The sequence below is a fragment of the Neofelis nebulosa genome, chromosome 10 (genome assembly GCF_028018385.1).
Source record: "Neofelis nebulosa isolate mNeoNeb1 chromosome 10, mNeoNeb1.pri, whole genome shotgun sequence".
NCBI lineage: Eukaryota > Metazoa > Chordata > Mammalia > Carnivora > Felidae > Neofelis > Neofelis nebulosa.
The window spans coordinates 65,957,765-65,982,490 of record NC_080791.1 but is presented as its reverse complement, the minus strand read 5'-3'; the positions used below and the strand labels follow the sequence as shown (position 1 = coordinate 65,982,490).

General features: G+C 40.6%; 1 protein-coding gene across 7 annotated transcripts in view; it reads left to right on the top strand.

Annotated features, from left to right (window-relative positions):
• The first annotated feature begins 5,713 nt into the window (after positions 1-5,713).
• DENND5A (DENN domain containing 5A) overlaps positions 5,714-24,726 on the top strand; it is a 122,136-nt gene continuing 103,123 nt past the window's right edge. For 3 of the 7 annotated variants that reach the window (XM_058688184.1, XM_058688188.1, XM_058688182.1), the window contains exon 1: positions 5,714-6,160. In XM_058688184.1, coding sequence (XP_058544167.1) covers positions 6,049-6,160 — 112 coding nt within the window. In that variant the 5' untranslated portion in view covers positions 5,714-6,048. Of the gene's footprint in view, positions 6,161-13,047; positions 13,082-24,726 lie in introns of those variants that run through there. The other 4 variants (XM_058688187.1, XM_058688186.1, XM_058688183.1 and 1 more) reach the window with 3 other exon arrangements.

The window sequence follows — 24,726 nt, the reverse complement described above, 5'->3', positions numbered from 1 at the left end:
ATCAGTACACAATGTGTCTCCTTTTTTTATCTTTCCTTCTTTTTATTTTTTTGTTTTAGAAAATACTTCAATTTTTTGCACAAACTGTAGTTTCTTTGACTTGTCCCCTATAGCTGGATATTTGGATTGTTACACATTGGTTTTGTTTTTGTTGCTACATATTATGATATATATATTTACTTATCTCTCTATCTATCTAAATATGATCCATCATATATATGATCCAAGATACACCAATGACCTCATTCCATCCTTCAAAGCAGGGTTTGGCTCTGTTGTTGGGCTGATCTGTTGTGATCATATCCTCCTTCCCCTTTACTTTGCTATTGCTTTTTCAGGCTACAGGCTCACAAGGTACAGCCCTGCTGTTCCTACATTCCTTCAGGGCAGAGCCAACATTCAAGGGAGTAATAAAAAGGCAAATAATTTGGTGTCCCTTCAAACTGTTTTTTTTTTTTTTGCAGGAATTCTCTTTTTTTTAAATTTTTTACTTTTAGAAAATTTTTTAAAGTATTTTTTTATTTTTTAATTACATCCAAATTAGTTAGCATATAGTGAAACAATGATTTCAGGAGTAGATTCCTTAATTCCCCTTACCCATTTAGCCCATCCCCCCTCCCACAACCCCTCCAGTAACCCTCAGTTTGTTCTCCATATTTATGAGTCTCTTCTGTTTTGTCCCCCTCCCTGTTTTTATATTATTTTTATTTCCCTTCCCTATGTTCATCTGTTTTGTCTCTTAAAGTCCTCATATGAGTGAAATCATATGATTTTTGTCTTTCTCTGACTGACTAATTTCACTTAGCATAATACCCTCCAGTTCCATCCACGTAGTTGCAAATGGCAAGATTTCCTTCTTTTTGATTGCCGAGTAGTACTCCATTGTGCATATATATATATATATATATATATATATATATACATATATATATATATATGCATATATATATATATACATATATATATATATGTATATATATATACCACATCTTCTTTAACCAATATCCATCTATCTTTCCATGTGCATATATATATATACATATATATATATGTATATACATATATACATATATATATATATATATGTATATATGTATATACATATACCACATCTTCTTTAACCAATATCCATCTATCTTTCCATACTTTGGCTATTGTTGATAGTGCTGCTATAAACATGCGGGTACATGTGTCCCTTCGAAACAGCACACCTGTATCCCTTGGATAAATGCCTAGTAGTGCAATTGCTGGGTCGTAGGGTAGTTCTGTTTTTAGTTTTTTGAGGAACCTCCATACTGTTCTCCAGAGTGGCTGCACCAGCTTGCATTCCCACCCTTCAAACTAGTTTAAAATACTTGTTGAGGTGTGCCTGGCTAGTTCAGTCAGTAGAGCATGTGACTCTTGATTTTGGGGTCATGAGTTCAAGCCCCATATTGGGCACAGAACTTACCTAAAAAAAATAAATTATTAAATAGATATATATCAAGCAAAAAGAACTGATTTATTAATAAAAATGGTATATTCGGGGCTCCTGGGTGGCTCAGTCAGTTAAGCGTCCGACTTCGGCTCAGGTCATGATCTCACGGTCTGTGAGTTCGAGCCCCGCGTCGGGCTCTGTGCTGACAGCTCAGAGCCTGGAGCCTGTTTCAGATTCTGTGTCTCCCTCTCTCTCTGACCCTCCCCCATTCATGCTGTCTCTCCCTGTCTCAAAAATAAATAAACATTAAAAAAATAAATAAAATAAATAAAAAAAATAAAAAAAGAAATGGTATATTTTTTATATTAAAATGAGGGATTTATTACATTCATTGTATATATCATTGTGTTTTGTTCAATGTGAATTTGTTTTTATTTCCCAGTTTTTCCACTACTGATATCATTATCTAGCAACATTCATTAAAAGTAGAGGTAACTTATAAAGTTCCAAAGTATTTTTGAAATATGCTTAGTAATTTTTTGGATTTCATATAACCAGAATGTTTCACACTTTCAGTAGCTTGTTCTTTTTTCAGTTTCCTTTTATAATTTTCTGAGCCAGACAATTTTAAAGGGATTATAAGTTAGAAAGCATTGTGCTATGCTTTAATCATTATTTTCTGTTACTGAGAGAACTTTCTAATGTGTGTGTGGAGAGAGAGAGAGAGAGAGAAATCAAGAATGAGTGTAAGGTTTTTGCATGAGCTGAAAGAATGGGGTTTCCATTTGCTTATATGGGGAAAGAGTGTGGAAGGGGCAGCATCATGGAGACAAATCAGAAATACAATTTGGAATATGAAATGCCTTTTAGACCTCCAAACTGAGATGTTAAGAAGTCAGTTAGATATACAAATCTTGAGTTCAGGGACAAGTTCTAGGCAGAGTTAATATACATAAAGTGCTTAAAACAGTGCCTTGGAGATATATATAAAGTTTATTTATTTGGAGAGAACGCGAATGGGGGAGAGGGGCAGAGGGAGAGAGAGAATCACAAGCAGTCTCCATGCTCAGTGCAGAGCCCAACAAGGGGCTCGATCCCACAACCCTGGGATCATGACCTGAGTAGAAATCAGGAGTCAGATACTCAACTGACTGAGCCACCCAGGTGCCCCTCAATCTTTTATATTATGGATAGTGCTTTCTGTAACTTGTTTACAAAGTCCCTACCCAGAGGTTAGAAATGTATTTGTTAATATTATCTTTAGAAGATTTAAACTTTTGTTCATGACATTTATAACTTCTTAATACATCTCAAGTTGATTTTTGTTCTGGAGCCTTTCCTCTACATGCTTGATTCAGAGATCTAGGCTCCACATCTGTTTCACCTTTCCTTAGAACCTCAGAATTCTTCTAGCTGGTGAAAAGCCTACAAGAGAGACTGAAGCCTCATTTACTTCTTAAATACACTGACCCAGCAGTGACACACATAAATTCCTGCACATATTCCATTGGTAAGAACTAGTCACATGGCCACATCTAGATGCAAGTGGGACTGCGAAATGTTGCCATGAGCAGACAGTTGTTTCCTAGGGACAATGCCACACACTGTGTTAAGGGGAAACATGATTTTTTGAGCTACAAGGTAACTCCACAACTTTTACCATCTTCTACCGCTCTTCCCACCCCAACCCTTCCCAGCCACCTTAGGCTTCTTATAGCTCCTTGAACACTCCAGGCACACTTCTGCCTCCTGCCTTTTCCTGGAATTACCTTCCCTTACATGTTCACTTGCTCTCTCTAATGTCCTTCATTATGAAATGGGTGCCCTGGAATGCTACTTATTAAGAATGTATTATGTCCCAGATATCTGAAATTCCTTTTTTCATTGATTTTTAAAAATTAATTTAATAATCTTCAAATCAATCTTGTGAAAAAGGTTAAGAATGATTATTCTTACTCCAGAGAGGTTAATTGATGTGCCTCAGTTCACACAGCTAGTAAAAGCAGGAGTGGGGATTTAAACACTAAATCTAAAGAACATCCAGCTTTGTTTTCTCTCTGACTCTCAATAGAAGCAATCACTCTGCCAAACATATTTCCTATTGGGAAGGAGATCACTTTACAATTGAGTATTCTGGGCCTCTGAGCAGTTACATTTCCCAAGGCAAATTAATACAGTTGGGGTTTTGTTTCGAATTTGTGTTTTATGAGTTGACTTGGTGTGAGAGATCTCCCAGCACCTGATTGTCTTGGATGCATTGGATAAAAAGTCTCTGGACTAGAGAGAGCACGCAAGCTGGGAAGGGGCAGAGAGAGAAGGAGACACAGAATCCGAAGCAGGCTCCAGGCTCTGAACTGTCAGCACAGAGCTTGACGCGGGGCTCAAACTGACCAACTCACCAACTCCTAACCAACTGAACCATCCAGGAGCCCCAAAAGTCTCTGGACTTTTAAACTGAGGACATTTAAGCTTTTTTTCAAGTCTCTTTTTCCATATCGCCCTCAGTAATCATTTTAAGATGTCAGTCAGATCTTGTCATTCTTCAGCTTAAATTCCTCTAAGTTACCATTCCTCACACACACTTCACAGAGTAAATTCTCTAGCCTGGCATTTGAAGACTTTCCTGCTCTGTCCCTCTTCTCTTTCCCTGGTTTCATCCTCCTTTAATTCTCCATTTCCCATTAAAATGAATTACTTGCTGTTGCCTGAATGTACCATTTTAATCTGTCACTCCCTGTTGTTGCCCATGCTTCCTGAAACATCTTCTTTCTCTCCCTTTTTACCTGAGAAGTTCCTTTTGATCCTCTGGAACTCAGGTCACATTATACCTCCTTCTGGAAACCTTCCCTGACCATCTCCCAACCTGGGGAGATGCCCAGATGCCTTGTAATTATTTAGCTCCCTAATCCCCCTCTACTGTCTGTGTCTCCAACATACAGGATGGGGGAGGATTATTCATATCATCCTGAATTAACTTTGTGAAGCTACTTTCTCCTCCCCACTTTTTGTCCCCTCAGTTCAGCCAGGTTACATACAGGGAGGGGCAGGTGCTATGGTTCCCAGTGATGTTGGTTGTGACCTCCAGGCCACCCTCCCCAAGGCAACCAATGCTTGAGAGAAGTACCCAGGAGAGAACCCAGGAGAGAACCCAGGGTTAGTCCTTGGGGAAACCAGCTGCCTTCCAGAGTTCTTAGTAGCAGCCTGCCAGATCAAACCTTTTGCTGGAATAATAATAATTTATAATAATTATGGAGTGCTTTTTATGTTCCAGGCACTATTATGACCATTTTACCTGTTTGCACATTTATCTTATGTAATCTTCACAAAAACATGATGGCTGGCACCTGGAGAGTGCCCAAGGTCACATAGTAAATGACAAAGTCAGGATTCAAATTTGAGCATTCTGTTTCTAGAGCCCATGGTGGTAACCAAGATACTATATTACCTTCCTGGCTTCTGATCTCCAGTTTCCTGCCTACCTTCTACGGGAACCAAATCAGAGGGTCCCAAGACAAGGAGCAAGAAGCAAGTTTCTCTCCTCCTCATCCCCCACTTTTTCTCAGGAGGACCAGCTCAGAGATGGATCTGAGATTTCTCATAAGTAGAAAGGGAGCTCCTAAGTGGCCGGGGCCTCTGGAGGACCTAGGAGAGAGATGAGGACAGACTGGTGCATGGGAAAAGGCCTGGATGAGGTGGTGGGTGAGGGAGTTGGGAGCTGGCAGCGAGCCCAGGATTCTAGTCCGGGTTTTGTCTCTTAGACTCTATATAAAGTTGGGGGGAAGTCTTTGCTTCTTTCTGAGCCTTAGTTTTCCCCATTTGTAAAACAAGGGTAAATACTGGACTGGCTGATCCATCTCCACCAAGAGGGGGCATCTTCAGCTCTCCTGCCCGAGGAAAGGGCAGGGCACGGAAGCCAGGGAGCAGGGGCAGGGAGAAGACGCTATCTGGGGTCTAGGTCTAGTCTGGAGATGGGACCAGGTGGGGTGTTGAGCTCAGTCTTGCGACCCCATTCCTGTGACAGGGCCGGTTAAGGAGACGTCTGGACCGCCAAGTAGGAGGAATAGGTGGGGGGACAGAACGTGGGCCAGGCTCTCGGCTCTGCAGGATACGCCCACTCATCCCTCACCTCCTTATCCTCTCAAAAGGAGTCGCAGCCTGTAGAAGGTAGCGGTTGCCGGCGACCCGGCAGTGGCCGGCGGCGCTGCGGCTGCCGCCTGGGAAGCTGCCGCCCTCCGGGCCCGAAGAGCATCACGTCATCCTTTCCGCCAGGCTCCCGCCCCCCTCCCCGACGGCGCCTGCGCAGGCGCGGCGGGAGGGGGTCGCGGTGGGGGCTCTCTCCTCAGCGCTTTCCGCCCTTCTCCAAGCTCGCTCGGGTCGCGGCGCTCTCGGCGGGCGGCAGCGGCGGCGGCGCAGAAAGGAAGGCGTCCAGGATGCGGCGCGGGGCGGCCCGGTGCCCCCCTGACCCGTCACGGCAGCCGCGGCGGCCGCGGGGACCGGGCCAGGGCCGGGGGCGGCGGCCCGAGCCGCGGTAGCGGCGGCGGCGGGAGGGGCAGCCTGAGGGCGGACGGGCGGGCGCCCTGGTGCGGGGGCTCCGCACTCCGCACGGCCCGGCCCGGCTCGGCCCCGGCGCCATGAGCGGCGGCGGCGGCGGCGGAGGGGGCTCGGCGCCCAGTCGTTTCGCCGACTACTTTGTCATCTGCGGGCTGGACACCGAGACCGGGCTGGAGCCGGACGAGCTGTCGGGTGAGTGCGCGCGGAGCCCCGTGCTGCCTCCCTGCGCCCACTGCGGCCCGGGACCCTCGAGGAAACCTCCCCGCTTTGTCCCGGGATCTGGGCGAGGGCCGGTCCGCAGGACCCACGGCTGGCGCGGAGGAAGGGGGCATCGGGCTGGAGGTGGGGAAGCGAGGTTAGAGGCTTTGAGCCGCGAGGTGTCCGAACGGCCCCTCTGCTTCTCTGCGCGTTGTCCTGTAGTAGGGGACGAGGAGGAGAGGGAAGCGTTGTGTGATCTGTCTGGTGAAGGTAGACTGACTTAGTACAAGATAAAGGTAAGCTTGTTCTCGAACACCCGTTAGGTGAGGGAAGAAGGTATTTCACGATTAGTGCAAGTAAGTTCTACCCAGACTTTTAAAAAAACCAAGGAGAGCAAAACAGAAACTTGGTGAGTTTTTCTGGCCCCTTCCCAAGAAGTCAGTTCCTCAAAACCAGCCCTGGGATGGGCCCCCTGTTTGATAGGACGTGAAGTAAAGTTGAGCCATGAAGTGAAGTTGAGCCACACGAAGAAGGGTAAGAACTCTCTTAGTTCTAGAAGGTCCTGTACCCCGAGGCTGTGCCTCTTTTTATGAAAAGTAATTGGTGGCCTTTTATGAGATCAGTGTCATTTGTGAATAAAAGCGCAGCAACCTAGTGGGAGAGTCTGGGTTGGGTCGTTAGGCTTCTCAAGTCATCTTTCAAAGAGGAAGTGGTAGGGGAGCAAAGATGGGGCCCAGATCAGATTTGGTAAGAATTGCAGAAGAATGTCATAATTGTAAAATCCCCATGAATTCCACTGCACTGTCATTGGAGCCTTTGAATTGCAACAGTTTTGAAAAAGTTTTTGTCTGGAGTGTCCAGTTTGTAGGTGTCATGTGAGTGGAGGTTTGTTGTTGTCATCCTGACTTGAGAGGGGATACCCCCTTTCCAGTGCTCTGTCATGATGTATTCACTTAAGTTTCCTGAGATTATGCTGTTGACTAATTTTACTTTGTTTCAGAGATAATGGGGCAGGGTTGTTGGTTTATTTTTTAATTTTTTTTTAATTAAAAAAATTTTTTTATGTTATTTATTTTTGAGAGAGACAGAACGCGAGCGGGGGAGGGGCAGAGAGAGAGGAAGACACAGAATCTGAAGCAGGCTCCAGGTTCTGAGCTGTGAGCACAGAGCCTGATGAGGGGCTTGAACTCACCAACAGTGAGATCATGACCTGAGCCAACGTTGGAGGCTCAACTGACTGAGCCACCCAGGCACCCGTTTGTTTATTTTTGTCACCAGAAAAATTTCTATGTTTCTTATGAAAAAAAAAAAAATTAGGTGCATACTTCAAGTGACAAAAATAGATCATCTTTTAAAAAACATGATAAATTGATGACTTTTACCAAGGTCAAAACAAATATTATTTTCTCAAATTTATAGCAGATGGAAAAGAATATCATGAAGCAGTAATGCCGTTAATACTAGGCCTTTTGTTGGGGTTGCTTTAGTGTTTCAAGTTCACTCTTTTAGGTCTTTAAATTCTTATAATAAAGATGCTAATTTTTCATCTCTGTTTCGTATTTATTAAATTTTTGACTTTATGATGTAGTTGTTGGAATTCAGTTCATGATGTTGGAGTGGGGAGGGACCTCAGAGAGGAAAATGAGCCCCAGGAAGGGCAGTAGAGCCTACATCCTGTTACTTAATTGGCTGACTTTTGGTTCAGTGCTCCTTACACTAAGCTGCATCTCTGCCTGGCTGGGTCTTTAGAAAACGCAAACATGTTGAGAAAGAATAAAAATAACAAAGTTGTCTCCAGTGAAAGAAACTTTAAAGTGGTGGAATAAACAAGTGTTATTTTTATACTGTGCTTTTGAGTGTCTATTAAATTATATAGAAACTTGATTTTAGAAAATAAAGAGAATGGTTTGCAAATGATAAAGCATAAGAATGAAGCCGGGAAGTGATTTGTTAGAGCATGGATTTTGCGGTTAATCATTCCCCCTCTGCAATACATTGGCTATCTTGGTGACTAGCGGCAATTTAGGTAACTGCTGGCATCTTCATGTATAAAACAGGTAAAGTAAATAAAAAGGATCTCATCAAGTAGACCCTCAAAAACGTTACTTTTCTTTTAGCGAATATCTGTTAATTATCTGTTTTTTCAGCAAGCTAAAATTATGTCCCTGTGAAAGCTTGGGAGAATAAAGAAAAGGCGATCAATTGTATAAAATGTGTGAAGGAAGGGTATTTTTTTGTCTTTTTAAATGTGGTTGCAGTAGTGGAATGCCAAGACCATTTATTCAGTAGGTGGCCTTTGTTCGAATAGGCACTGATTGAAGGATTTCTTTTTTCCTTCATTTCATTTCTGGTGAGTTGGTAGGGGAATCTGGACTACCCAGAGGGAATCTGAATAAAATAAAACAGAATACAAATAGCTCTATGCAGGTCAGTATTAGACTCTCCAGGGTGTATTTTCTCTCCTTAGCGAGCCTTATAGCTCCCAAACTGATGATGTCATAGTAAGTGAAACTATAGTAAATTGTGAACTGTACCCAGGTTCTTTAGGGAGGTATGAGGAGTCTATGTTCTCTCCAGGCAAATTAAGTTCTATACCTCACATAGCTTCTATGCTTTTAAAAAAGTGAATCCTGAACAAGCAAATCAAAGACATTCAGTGTTCCTTAGTTTTGTGGAGAAGGATTAAGATTCATTCTCTGGTTGCAACAATAAGCAGAGAGCTTAGATTCAATCTCTGGTTGCAACAATAACCATAGAGCTTGCTGTGTTGAATATAAACTCAAATCATTGGATTTTATAGGAGTCTCTCCCTGTCACCTCTTCCCCTTTTTTGCAGATTTAAGTATTTAGGCAAGTCATTTAGTTACTTGTTGTGCAGGGAACTGAGGAAGGTAAGAAAATTGTTTTCTTTCTGGTTAGTTGAGGAAGTATTTTGGGTTGTGAAGAGAGGAAGGTAATCAATGAATGAATTCTAAGTCTAGCCAACTTTAGGAAATAGTATCTGCTTGTTGGCTTTTTGAGCTTGTCGGATAGATAAGCAAATCTGTAAGAATTGCTTTCAATCTACGTTTTCATTACTGTTGGCCCAGCCTAAGTGGGGAGGCAGATGGCAGTAGAGTCCATTCCCACTCTTATCCTTTGATGGATGGGTGTCCTGGGCATCTTTGTTTCTCCCTTTTCTTCTTATGGTCACCACCACTGACTGCAGGAGAAGGCTTACCATGAGATAGGATTCCTGAGTTTACTTTCCCTGTTTCTGAGTGAGAATTAAGATTCCAGAATACTTGCGACCTGTTTTTTACCTTTTTTAAGTTCCTCTGAACTACCTGTGCCCAGCGTTGAGATGTAAGTTTTCTTGGTTCTTGCATCCACTACTCCAGTTGTCCCAGGCTCTGAGCAAAGGACTTTGCCAAGAATTGAGAAGGGCTTGGGAATATAGAAATGAGACTGGCCAGTATCCTGCCAAGAATTGAGGAGAAGGGCTTGGGAATATAGAAAGGAGACTGGCCAGTATCCTGTATGAGCCTATTTAGAACACTGAGAATACACTGAAATCATCTCTTAATGTCACCGTTTGAAGAGAGGAAAAAATGTTTACTGACTAGGAAGGTCAGAGGCCTGGTGAGATCATACTCCTCCTTAACCATATTGAGCAATGAATTTAGAACATTAAGAATCATGGCATGTCAAACATGGAAGCACTCTTCAAGAGATTATATAACCTTATGATTTTACAGATGAAGAAACTGAGGACCTGAGAAAGAATATTTTTCTCCCTTGCCACATTTCATTCTTCTTTTCTGCTACTTGAGTGATGCTTTGAAGCAATCCATTGAGTAGAGGGGACAAATAAAAAGACAAGTAAAATATTTGTTTGGCAGGGGCAGGAGCAGACATTATGTCAGTTTTTCTAGTACAGGTTTCTGTTTCATTTTTTTTTTTAATGTTTATTTTTGACAGAGAGAGAGAGAGAGAGACAGAGCATGAGTGGGATAGGGGCAGAGAGAGAGGGAGACACAGAATCCGAAGCAGGCTCCAGGCTCTGAGCTGTCAGCACAGAGCCCTATGTAGGGCTCGAACTCACAGACCACGAGATCATGACCTGAGCTGAAGTCAGACGCTCAACCGACTGAGCCACCCAGGTGCCCTGGTTTCTGTTTTATGTTAAGAAAGAATACTGTGTGTGATTCTCATGAGAGATATCTTATTTTTTTTTAGCTTTTTCTTTTCATATAATTTCACACTGAACATTCACATGAATAGTAGAAAGATCTTCAACATATCCTTTTTCCAGATTCACTGATTAACATTTTGCTCCATTTGTTTTGTTTTATCACTTGTATGCGTTATGTTCTCTCTCCTTAACATATATATAAACAACTTCACTGAGATATAATTCATCTACCATATAATTCACTTATTTAAAGTGTACAACTGAGGGATCCCTGGCTGGCTCAGTTGGAAGTGCATGCAGCTCTTCATCTCTGGGTCGGGAGTTTGAGCTTCATGTTGGATGTAGAGATTACTTAAACTTAAAAAAAAAAAAAAAAATATATATATATATATAATTGAGTAATTTTTTAGTATATTCACAGAGTTGCTCAATCATGAGTGTAGTCAGTTATTTATCACTGGTGCTCCTCCCCACCCAAGGCCCATACCCATTAACAGTCACCCCCCATTTCCTTCCAACTTTCTCTCAGTCCTAGCCAACCACTAATCTACTTTTGGTATCTATAGATTTGCCTATTCTGGGCATTTCATATAAATGAAGTCATATATGGTCTTCTGTGACTGGCTTTTTTCATTTAGTACATTTTTAAGGTTAATCCATGTTGTAGCATGTATTGGTATGTTATTTCTTTTTATGGCTGAATAATATCCTGCTGTATGAATATACCATGTTTTATTTATCCATCAGTTGATGGACATTTGAGTTGTTTATGGTTTTTGATCACTATGAATAATGCTGTGAACATTTGTATAAATTTTTTTTTAATTAATTAATTTCAGTAGGGCCCACACCCAGTGTGGGGCTTGAACTCACAACTCTGAGATCAAGAGTTATATGCTCTACCAACTAAGCCATCCAAGTGCCCCACATTTGTGTACTTGTTTTTGTGTGGACATATATTTGCATTTCTCTTGGGTATATACCTGTGAGTGGAATTGTTGGGTCATACGGCATCTGTTTAACCTTTTGAGAAATTGCCAGACTGTTTTCCAGACCAACTATACCAGTTTACATTCCCACTAGCAGTGTATGAAGATTCTACTTTCTCCATGTCTTCACCAACACTTATTATCTTTATTTTTGATTATGGGCATCCTGGTGGGTGTGAAGATACCTCATTGTTGATTATGGGCATCCTGGTGGGTGTGAAGATACCTCATTGTAGTTTTTATTTACATATGCATGCTGGCTAAGAAGGATATCTTATATTAAAAAAAAAAAAAAAAAAAGGCTATTTCTTTCCAGAGATGAAGTGGCTGTAAAAAGTTTGATGAGCCAGGTTCAAACAGAGAGCCAATACGAGTTATTTATTTTTTATTTTTTTAATTTTTATTTATTTATTTATTTATTTATTTATTTAAAAACCATCCAGAGGTATTTATTTATTTATTTATTTGTTTATTTTTAATGTTTATTTTTGAGAGAGACAGAGACAGAATATGAGTGGGTCAGGAGCAGACAGAGAGGGAGACACAGAATCTGAAGCAGGCTCCAGGCTCTGAGCTGACAGCACAGAGCCCGACACGGGCTTGAACTCTCGAGCTGTGAGATCATGACCTGAGCCGAAGTCAGATGCTCAACCGACTGAGCCACCCAGGCAGCCCCGAGTTTTTTTTTTTAAGGTTTATTTATTTTTGAAGGAAAGAGAGATAGAGCGTGAGCAGGGGAGAGGCAGAAAGAGAGGGAGACATAGAATCCAAAGCAGGTTCTAGGCTCTGAGCTGTCAGCACAGAGCCCATTGTGGGACTCACGAACCATGAGATCATGACCTGAGCCGAAGTCAGAAGCCTAACCGATTGAGCCACCCAGGTGCCTCAAACTAATTTTTATTTTATTTTTATTTTCCTCTACCAGTCTGTCAATTCTGTGCAGATTCTCTTATGGTCATTGTATAAAGGGTTCTCTGCTCTGAATCCCAGACTCCTAACTGAAGCAAAACTCAAATCCTGATAGCTTACCTTAGGCATCTTTGATAACTTACAGAGGTCAAGGTTGCTATAACAAGAGATTTCCTAAGTTAGTCATGTATTTCCTTTTTTATTTTTATTTTTTTTTTAAATTTTTTTTTTAACGTTTATTTATTTTTGAGACAGAGCATGAACGGGGGAGGGTCAGAGAGAGAGGGAGACACAGAATCTGAAACAGGCTCCAGGCTCTGAGCACTCAGCACAGAGCCTGACGCGGGGCTCGAACTCACGGACCGCGAGATCGTGACCTGAGCTGAAGTCGGACGCTCAACCGACTGAGCCACCCAGGCGCCCCTGTATTTCCTTTTTTAAAGTAGAATAAAGGAGAGGTGAAGAGAAGAGACCAACACACAGAAAGCAGAGCAGTCCAAGGCAGTTTAAAATTACATGCTAAATTTAGTTGTAGAGACTGTATATTTTTCTTTTAATTTTTTTAAATGTTTATTTATCTTTGACAGAGAGAGAGAGACAGAGCATGAGCAGGGAGGGTCAGAGAGAGAGGGAGACACAGAATCTGAAACAGGCTCCAGGCTCCGAGCTGTCAGCACAGAGCCCGACGCGGAGCTCGAACTCAGAACTCAACAAACCACGAGATCATGACCTGAGCCAAAGTCGGAGGCTCAACCGACTGAGCCACCCAGGTGCCCCAAGACTGTATATTTTTAAACAGAACCTCACTTTGCACTCCCTCAGGTATGGAGGATCACACTGAAAGTAAGTGGATTTTGCTTGAATGGCACTAGAGCCTTACTCTTCTCTTCTTAGAAGGAAATCCTGAGTCACAGTGTTTGGTGCTTAAACCAAATTCTCTTAGACTCTGCTTGGTCCTTTCTTCCTTCCTAGATTAGAAATAGTTTTCTTTGCCTAAGGTGTCCTTTGGCAACACCCATTTCCAGTTTTATGTCTTTTGTAAGCTTGTTTTCTGGCTGACTCTGGCAGACGGAATTCTTGGACTTGGCTCCTTAATTCCCTGTTGCTATCCCTGGATATGAATTACTGTCAAGAGGTCTTACAAGTCTCTCAGAAACCTAGGTACACATGAGGGAACCTGCTGGATATGGCATAGGATCCAGCAAAAGAGTGAAAGACTTACTTTTTAGAAGCTGGTAACTTCTTAGGGAATTTAGTGCTTACACATAGGCTTTTATTGTTGGATTTTAAGCTGAGTTCTCAAAAGTTAACTAAAAAAATTTTTTTAATGTTTGTTTATTTTTGAGAGAGAGACAGCATGAGTGGGGAAGGGACAGAGAGAGAGGGAGACACAGAATGTGCAGCAGGCTCCAGGCTCCCAGTTGTCAGCACAGAGACTGACTTGGGCTCAAACCCATGAACTGTGAGATCATGACCTCAGCTGAAGTTGGATGCTCAACTGACTGAGCCACCCAGGTGCCCCTAGTTCTCAAAAGTTACTAAGTGAGGCAGATATTGGACATATGTCTGTGTTCCAGATGTTCTGTGATGACTGATTTTAGTTTGGAGTATATGGAGTCCTGAACTGTAAATTTAGGAGTGACAGAGTCTTATTATGGTAGAAAATGAGAGCATGTGCCAGCATTCAAGCCATTTTCAGTATGCTCCCAGAGGTTCAGATATGACTCCATGAAGTAAGATGGAAATAGGTATAGGTATAGTTTAGATTATCAGGTTTCTCAGATATTCTACTTAAGATATTTGCTTGATGGTGATCCATGGAATCTGTCATAGTTTCCTATTAAAGAGAGCCAGGTTAGTAATATTTTTTTGTTCATTAGTGTGATGGAGTAAGTCGGGTCAGACTTTTGCTAGGCCATCTGTTTGTTATCTACTGTATGGGCTGAACTAACTGGGTTAGTCTATTTTTTTTTTTTAAGTTTATTTATTTATTTTGAGAGAGATAGAGCAAGCAGGGGAGGGGGAGAGGGAGAAGGAGAGGGAGAGAATCCCAAGCAGGTTCCACACCACCAGTGCAGAGCCTGATATAGGGCTTGAGTTCATGAACTGACATTTTGACCTGAGCCAAAACCAAGAGTTGGATGCTTAACCAACTGAGCCACCAGGGACCGCTAGCTGAGTTAGTCTAAAATAGAGTCTCATGGAGTGCTGAGAGGCCTCAATAGGGAGAAGGTCTTTGGAGGTTCCTCTTGTTAAGCTTCATTCCTCTGTGAGTGTGGGATTCCTTGACTTCTAAACTATTTCTAGTTGGCACAACACACTAAAAAATGAGCATGCATTCATTAATATTGGTCATAGAATTTAAAAAGTCAGAGCTAGAAATCAGAGATAGTCTAGCCACCACTTGTGGCAGATGGTAATGATTAATATTTGCAAGTGACTTCATAGTTTTGCAGTGTACTTTTAAGTAGTTTTTTAATTTTTTCAGCGCCACTCGAAAAAAAAATTTTGGTCCATTGTTACCCAACAAGTTGGAAAGAACTATTAGAATCCAGGTCTTCTGTCTCCTGTCACACCATTGATGAGATTATTGTTTTGAGTCATAGATTTGGGAAAACTGAAGCAATGGCTTAATCATTGAATAGCAAGAGTTTTATATGATTTGGCCTCTTTAATTCAGTCCCCAGCCCACATTGCAGTAGAGGAGCTCTGTCAGAAGAAGAATCAGGTCACTCATTTTCTGAATTGTAGTTAAGGCTGGTTGTTATATATATATTTTTTCAAGTCTACCCCACTCTTAATCAGTTCTGAAAATGTTTTTCATAGATCAAGTAGTTACCAAGGCTTTATTTCTAAGAAGCTCCCTTTTTTCGTGTGGCTATTTCAGGATGTTTAATGCTTCTTTGTCTGAGGTTTCTTTTCTTTGAAAAAAAAAAAAAAGGTTTGCATCTGTTAGCCACAGAAATCCCTCAGTAGAGGCTGCAGTTTGTATATTTTGTGGTTGTAGTTTGTGTGCTGGCTGTGACTTTTGGTTTACCACATTCATTCATTCATTCATTCATTCATTATTTATTTATTTATATTGTTTATTTTGTTTTTGAGAGAGAGAGTGAGAGCATGGGAAAGGCAGAGAGAGGGAGACACAGAATCTGAAGCAGGCTCCAGGCTCTGAGCTGTCAGCACAGAGCCTGATGCCGGGCTCGAACCCATGAACTGTGAGATCATGACCTAAGCCAAAGTCTGATGTTTAACTGACTGAGCCACCCAAGTGCCCCCCACCCTGCTTTTTTTTTAAGTTTATTTATTTTGAGAGAAACAGACACAGCATGGGTGGAGGAGGGGCAGAGAGAGAGGGAGAGAGAGAATCCCAAGCAGGCTCTGTGCTGCCAGGGCATAGCCCGATGCGGGGCTCAAACCCATGAACCGTGAGATCATGACCTGAGCTAAAACCAAGAGTTGGACACTTAACCAACTGAGCCACCTACATGCCCCGGTTTATCATATTCTGTATAATGAAAGAATATGATGGGATACAACAAAGAAAGTTTCAGAATTCTTAAAGGCAGGAAGAGGTGAGGAGATGATTTAGAAATAATAATCATAAGCCATGATTTATAACATAAGTGAATAAAACCAATTTATAACAAATTACATGCATTTTTATTATCATACTTCAGAATTACTTTCCAGGAATGTCAAAGGATTTGGTTCTTTTCCCCATTGTGTTGTCTCTGATGCCCTTTTCCTCTTTTTGCTTTTGTACTTTTAAAATAATGGCCCCCCAACCCTGTTTTAGCCTAGCTGTGAAGATAGATATTATTGTTAGATTGTTGAAGGAAACTAGAGATTTTATTTTAGGTGAGTTAGGTGTCTCTTCTTGTTTTTCCCAAAGTCTTTATTTGGCAATGACCATTAAAAAATTTCTTCTTATTTTTTTTGCTGATTCTAAAAACTATAGGTCATTATAAAAATTAAAACATTACAGAGCAATGTTATATTGGGGCACTGGGGTGGCTCAATTGGTTAAGCGTCAGACTTTTGCTTTTGGCTCAGGTCATGATCTTATAGTTTGTGAGTTCAAGCCCCATGTCAGACTCTGCACTGATGGTGTGGATCCTGCTTGGGATTCTTCCTCTCTCTCTGTCCTTCCCCTGCTTGTGTTCTGTCTCTCAAAATAAATAAATAGAAATTTAAAAAAATAAACAAAATAAACAAAACAAATAAACAAAACAAAATATTACAGAGCTATGTTACAAATTCCTTTTGTCTGAGAGTCAGCTAGACAAATTTCTTAGAAGACAGTGCTTATACATAATAGTTGCTTGATAAAAGATTTGCTCTATTAATTATGAAATGATAGAGGCTGCCTATTCAGATTTTTTTTTTAATGTTTATTGATTTTTGAGAGCGAGAGAGTGATCATGAGCAGGGAAGGGGCAGAGAGAGAGGGAGACACAGAATCTGAAGCAGGCTTCAGGCTCTGAGCTGTCAGCACAGAGCCTGATGCTGGGCTCGAACCCACAAACCGTGAGATTGTGACCTGAGTAGAAGTCAGATGCTTAACTGACTGAACCACCAGGTGCCGCCTCTCCATTTTTTTCCTGACATAAAGCATAGGACTTAACTTTTAGCATTCAAGCCCAGCTTCCACAACTTTTCTAAGTGCTGAGTAAGTGAAGAAATGTGGAGGTCAGTAGAAGAGAGGAATAGTATTGATTGTTTTCCCATACTCAAAAAGTCCAGGGCCAAAGTCAGGTGTAGCAGTAAGATGGTGATGGAAGAGACATTTTGTACGGCATTCCCATTGTTTTATAAATTTTAATTTATAAAGCTGAATTTTAGGGGCACTTGGGTGGCTCAGTTGGTTAAGTGTCTGACTTCAGCTTAGGTCATGATCTCATGGTTCGTGGTTCGAGCCCCATGTGAGTCTTTGTTGACAGCTTAGAACCTGGAACTTGCCAGGTTCTGTGTCTTCCTCTCTCTCTGCCCTTCCTCTGCTCGCACTGTCTCTCTCTCAAAAAATAAACATTAAAAAAATTTTTTTAAGCTAAATTTTATAATAGTTAAGATGAACCTGATTTTTTTTTTTTTTTTTAAATGAATCTGGTTTTAATTTGTTTAACCAGTTCTTTTGACTTAGGATCACAATCTCTTGTTGGGGAAAACCAAAACAAATATCTAGAAATATCAACTGCTAAACTGACATCCATTAAATTTGCTAACTCTGAAGTTCTATATGTCCAAATAGTATTTAATCCCTTCATTGTTAGAGTTGTTTAATATTCTTCTCCTAGGCCATTTTTTTAAAGTTTACTTATTTATTTTGAGAGAGAGAAAAAAGCATGAGTGGGAGAGGGGCAGAGAGAGAGAGAGAGAGAGGGAGAGAGAGAGAACCCCAAGCAGGCTCCAAACTGTCAGTACAGAGCCCCGTGTGGGGCTCGAACCCAGGAATCATAAGATCGTGACCTGAGCCGAAATCAGACACTTAAATAACAGCCACCCAGGTGCCCCTCCTAGCCCAGTTTTTTCACAACATCTATATGAAACACATTCTTTCCCCAGCATTTCTATTGTGTGGAAAGTAGTATTTAAGCACTTACGGTTTTATCTTTTAGGAAGGTATTTAGTGTTTTGTGAAGGATTGTTGGTCTGCTGATCCAGTTCTGTGGGCTGCTTAGCTCAGTTGGTTATGAGTGTGGTGCATTTAATGAGGCCAAGGTCATTGAGTCAGTTTCCATAAGGACCAGTTAGCTTTGTTCTATCTACTAATAAGTATCTATTGTTTATTGAGTACACTTCAATGCCAGGTGTGAGAGGGCATTATCCCCATTTTATAGATTTGGGACGTAAAGTGCAGAGAATTTAAATAATGTGCAAGAATTATATAGCAAGAATTGGAAGCCTGTTTTTTCCCTGTCTCCAAAGTCCGCTACCACAAACCTTTCTCTTACTGAAAGACCAACTTAGTGATGGGACACTTGTTTGCATAGCTGTGAGATACAATTGCTGTCTTTGAGCTAATAGTCTTCTGAGGAGTCAGGAATGTAAACCACTTAACTGCAGAAAAGGTCAGTTCCTTAAGAGAGAAGCAGATTGTGGTGTGTCCTTGGGGCTCTGGAGAGTGAACAAGTTCTGTTCTCTAGCTTTGTCGTTTATATCTTGCAAAATTTACTACCGAGGGCTTAGCTCTGGTGTGACCCCGAAAAAAAACATGGTCTCTGATTTATTCATTTGTGCAAAAACACTTGTGGACCTGTACATAAATTATAGAATCTGAGGGTTAGAAAAAACATGTTTGAAGATCATGGTATTTTTGTCTATCTAAAAATAAAACTGAGTTATAAAATACATATTTCTTATAGGGAATTTAAAAATTTTAGAAAGGTATAGAAATAAGTGACTCATAATTCTTCTATCCAGATTTAAGCTGTTAGTATTTTGATGTCTTTATGTAGTTCCTTCTAGTTTTAAACATTTTTATTGCAGTATAACTTAAACACAGATCCTAAGTATATAGCTTGATATATTTTTATATGTGTATGCATGTGTATAACCATCACCCAGATCAATTCTTTCTAGTTTTTACTATGTGTGGGTGTATGTGTATATACTTTTACATATTGTGATAAAGTGAAATGTAAAATTTTGTGTTTTGATTTTTTTCAATTAATGTTGTCATGAGTTATTTCTCAATATGAAGTATTCTCTTGAAATTGTATTGATCCCAGTGAAGAGTTAATTCTAAAGAGCAGAAACTCATTCAGACAAACTGAAGTAAAAAGGGTATTTATTTCAAATTATAACATGTAATGTATTTATAAATAACATCTTAAAATATCCCACGTCAGGAACATCTGGGTGGTTCAGTTGGTTAAGCCTCTGACTCTTGATCTCAGCTCAGACCTTGATCTCTGGGTTGTGAGTTCAAGCCCTGCGTTGGGGAATTTCCTACATCAATATATAAATCTATGGAATATTTCAAATTTAATTAATTAATTATTTTTGAGAGAGAGGGCGCAAGTGAGCAAGGGGCCGAGAGAAAGAGAACCCTATGAGGGGCAGAGGGAGAGAGAGAGAGGGAGGGAGAGAGAGAGAGAAGCAGGGCTCACCAGGAGTCAGTTAAGGATCTGACACTTGGTTTTGGCTCAGATCATGATCTCACAGTTAGATCCAGCCCCACATCGGGCTCTGTGCTTACAGTGAGTGGAGCCTGCTTGGGATTCTCTGTCTCCTCTCTCTGCCCTTTCCCCACTCGTGATCTCTCACCGCCACTTTTTAAGATTCCAGTTTCTCTACATCTGCAATAAAATGTTCTGGTTTTTCTAAAATGTTTCCATTCTGCTAGGAGGAAAATATCTTGTTTTAATCTGAATGTAATTATTTGTGAGGCTGAGCATCTTTTCATATATTTCATATACCTTTGTATATTCTAGGAATTACCTGTTCAGGTCTTTTGTTCATATTTCCATTGTGTTGATTATCTTTTTTTCATTCATTTGTGGAAACTGTGTATTAGGAATATTTTGTCAGGAAATAAATCAAAACTTGAAAAATGCTTGCAGTGAAAAATATATATGTACACTAGTATGTATTTATAAATTGGGGTCGTAAGAGAAGTGCAATTGTGTATATACTGCCTTTTGAATTATATGTCCATAATTTTCCCATGGTGATTAAAAATGTCTTAATTAAAAATATTCTCGGGGCGCCTGGGTGGCTCAGTCGGTTAAGCGTCCGACTTTGGCTCAGGTCATGATCTCACGGTCTGTGAGTTCGAGCTCCGCGTCAGGCTCTGTGCTGACAGCTCAGAGCCTGGAGCCTGTTTCAGATTCTGTGTCTCCCTCTCTCTCTGCCCCTCCCCTGTTCACACTCTGTCTGTCTCTGTCTCAAAAATAAATAAACGTTAAAAAACAATTTTTTTTAAATAAAAATAAAAAAATAAAAATATTCTCATGCCATTAAATATTCTTCATATATACGATTTTAAATGTTATTTAATTCCAAAGTACGGGTGAACTGTAGAATTTGTTTTTAATTTAAATCCAAGTTAGTTAAAATAGTATAATAATGATTTCGGGAATATAATTTAGTAATTTGTCATTTACACATAACACCCAGTGCTCATTCCAACAAGTGCCCTCCTTAGTGCCATCTCCCATTTAGCCCTTACCCCCACCCAACACCCGACCAGCAACACTCAGTTTGTTCTCTGTATTTAAGAGTCTCTTGTGGCTTGTCTCCCTCTTTTTTTATCTTATTTTTGCTTACCTTTCCCCCTCAGTTCATCAGTTTTGTTTCTTAAATTGCACATATGAGTGAAATCATGTATTTGTCTTTCTCTGACTGACTTATTTTGCTTAGCGTAATACACTCTATAAACTAGAATTTTTAATGATTATTTGGCACTTGGGTGATTTATACTTTTTATAAATAATTTTACACTGTATTACTTTATACAGATCTTGAGTATCTTATTGCTCTTTTTTTTTTTTATTTTTTAAATTTTTTTTTTTTCAACGTTTTTAATTTATTTTTGGGACAGAGAGAGACAGAGCATGAACGGGGGAGGGGCAGAGAGAGAGGGAGACACAGAATCGGAAACAGGCTCCAGGCTCCGAGCCATCAGCCCAGAGCCTGACGCGGGGCTCGAACTCACGGACCGCGAGATCGTGACCTGGCTGAAGTCGGACGCTTAACCGACTGCGCCACCCAGGCGCCCCTCTTATTGCTCTTTTTAAAAAAAAAAAAGTTTATGTATTTATTTTGAGAGAGAGAGAGGGGGAGAGAGCGTGAATGAGAGAGGAACAGAGAGAGAATCCCAAGCAGGTTCTGTGCTGTCAGCACTGAGCCCAGTATGCTCAATCCCATAAACTGTGAGATCCCATGAACTTGTGAGATCATGACCTGAGCTGAAATCGAGAAAGAGTTGGACACTTAACTGAGTCACCCAGGCACCCTTGCATCACTTAACTTTCTTTTTTTTTTAAAAAAAAATTTTTTTTTTTTTAACGTTTATTTATTTTTGAGACAGAGAGAGACAGAGCATGAACAGGGGAGGGGCAGAGAGAGAGGGAGACACAGAATTGGAAGCAGGCTCCAGGCTCTGAGCCATCAGCCCAGAGCCCGATGCGGGGCTCGAACTCATGGACCGTGAGATCGTGACCTGAGCTGAAGTTGGAGGCTTAACCGACTGAGCCACCCAGGCGCCCCATTAACTTTCTATATAATTTTGACATGGATTCAAAGTGGAGATAGGGTAATAGTACTACATACATTATCTCATTTGGGCCTATTAGCAACCACATGTGGTAAGTTCTGTTATTCCCATTAAAAATTTTTTTTAAACATTTATTTATTTTCAAGAGACAGAGTGCGAGTGGGGGAGGGGCAGAGAGAGAGGGAGACACAGAATTGGAAGTAGGCTCCAGGCTCTGAGCTGTCAGTGCAGAGCCCAATGCAGGGCTCGAACCTACTGTGAGATCATGACCTGAGCCGAAGTTGGACGCTTAACCGACTGAGCCACCCAGGCGCCCCTGTTATTCCCATTTTATATGTGAGGACACTGATGCACAATATGGTTAAATAACTTACGTAAGACTATTCAGCTAACAGATGGAAAGACTGGGATTCAAACTCAAATCTGTCAGAATGTTATTGAAATCAATATATAATGCAGTAAAGTGCACATATCAAAGTGCACACTGTGATGTATTTTCACAAACAGATCATACCTGTGTTTCCAGTACCCCAAAATCCTTCCTGTGCCCTTGTCAGTCAGTATTTGCTCTTTCACCTACCAAGTCACCTAACGTGACTTCTAACAGGATTGATTAGTTTTGCCTGTCTGTAATTTATATAAATGTAATCCAAAGCTGTGCTATTTTGTGTTTGGATTCTTTTGCACATTATGTTTGAGAGATTCATTCATATTGTTATAAGTAGTTTTAGATTCTTACTGCTGTATAGTTTTCCATTATGTACCTGTATCACACTTTATCTCTCAGTTCTACTGTTGATGACACTGTGGGTAGTTTCTAGATTTTGAGTATTACAATAGTGTTATATTATGAACATTGCTGTATGTGGCTTTTTTGTGAACATTCCCTTTGTTCTTTTGCATGTTTACCTAGGAGTGAAATTGTTGGGCCATAGGTATATGTTCAGCTTTAGTAAGTACATGTACTGCCATACTGTTTTCCACAGTGGTTGTACCACTTTACAATCTCTCCTGCAGTGCAGTAAGTTGCTCCCTGTTCTCATCAATACTTGGTATTTTCCTTCCTTTTTATTTTAGCCGTTCTGGTGGTTGTGTAGTCCTATTGCATTACTTAAATTTGCATTTCCTGGATGATTATTAAAGCTGAGCACCTCTCAAAAGTTTATCAGACATTTGTTTTTTGTTTTTTTAAAGTAGGCTTCATGCCCATTGTGGGGCTTGAACTCACAATCCTGAGATCAAGAGTCTTATGTTCTACTGACTGAACCAGGCAGGTGCCCTATCAGACATTTATTTGTATTCCCTCTTTTTAGAAGTATCCGTCTTTGGCCATTTTTCTTTCAGGCGGTCTTTTTTTTTTTCTTATTGATCTAATGGATCAATTCTTTATATGTTTTATTATTTTTTTAAATGTTTATTTATTTTTGAGAGAGAGTGCATGCACAAGTAGGGGAGAGACAGAAAGAGAGGGAGACAGAGGATCTGAAGCAGGCTGTGCACTGACAGCAGAGAGCTGATGTCAGGCTTGAACTCACAAACTGCAAGAACATGACTCTGGCCGAAGTCAGATGCTCAACTGAGAGAGCCACCCAGGGGCCCCTATATGTTTTAGATAAGAGTCTTTTGTGTCCCATGTCACAGTTACATGTACTGAAAATATTTCCTTTTAAAAATATTTTTACTTTTTTAGAGCGAGAGAGAGCTAGAGCAGGGGAAGGGGTAGGGGTTGGGGTGGGGGAGAGAATCTCCAGCAGCCTCCACGCTTTGCTTGATTCCATGACCCTGAGATATGACCTGAACCAAAATCAAGAGTCTGACACTCAACCAACTGAGCCACCCAGGCGCCTCTGAAAATATCTCCTTCTAATCTCTGTGTTTCATTTTCATTCTCTTAATGGTGGCTTTTGAGGAACAAAAGTTTTTAGTTATAATATAATCCAGTTTATCAGTTTTCTCTCTTTATGTTTATTGCATTTTCTGTTTAAGATATTTTTGCTGTTGCAAAGTCACAAAGATGTTCTGTGTTTCCTACTAAAAGCTTTATTGTTCTGTCTTTCACATTTAGATTTGCAGTCTCAGAGCTAACCCTCTTAATCACTATGCTGTGACACTACTCTGTACTGCCTGAAAAACGCTCTTACCCTGCTCATGCGCACATGCGCATATGCACCACTTTTCAATATTCTGCACAATGGAAGAGAAACATTTCCATTGCTCTCACAGCTGGGCCTGTGGTACAACAAGGCTTTGATATGACCAATACAGTGCTTTTAATAGCAGTTTAGTAAAACAAATGCGTGTCTTTGTGCTTTGATTTAGTACCAGCTGGTAAAATTTTAGTGCTTAGGAAACTGAAAAAAAAAAGAAAAAAAAAAATGAATATTACTATAAGAGGTAGAGGTCTGAAGGGTAAAGAGAACTCACTTTTGTTATTGAGGGTAACCTGACAGGAGATTCTTAAATCTCCTTGTACACTCTAGAGGAAGTGAGGAGGTGGTCCTTTATTATAAACTGTGGGTTGGAATTTGGACTTAGGGATATGTTAGTGTTCTTGGTACAGCCATGTTTGCTGCTCTGAACTCTGCTTTGGGCAGGTACACGATATATGTTGTCACTTTTATGCAGAAGAGGCTTCCTTCTTGGGAAGAATTTGGGAATTTCCAAGGCATTTTGTGTCATTTTCATGGTTAAAGATTTAGAGGCGACTCTTGCATGTATGGCTGTCCTTTTGGGAGGAAAGGAGCTAATATTTGTTGGGTAGCTCTTGTGCTCTTTACAAGTATGTCCCTTTACATATGTTAACTCACTTAGTCCCTTAATGGGCCTATCAAGGTATTATTATCCCTGTGCTAAAGATGAGGAAACAGATTTATTGAAGAAAGAGCTTGGGCAGGTTACTTAAAATTCATCAGGGTATGCAACTAGTATTTGAATCTAGATTTGCCTGTGTTTAAAGTCTTGTTTCCTTTACCAATCATTGTGTTTATATCACAGGATATACTGTAGTACCTTCCTAGCTTCATCTGGAAGAGAGGCTTCTGTAGATTTGTAAGTCCTGTGTACCCAGAGAAGGAGATACAGATTTGTTCACATGTCTTCATGAATTCCAGGAGGTGTTGGTTTTTAATGATAAATTTTTATGTCTCTATAGCATTTAGCTTAGAGCTGTGTACATAGTAGGAACTCAGTCAAGATTAATAAATTGTTCGAGCATGGAATAATGTAGTAACGTAGTAGAACGGCTGAGTGTGGGGTAGACAAATTCTCTATC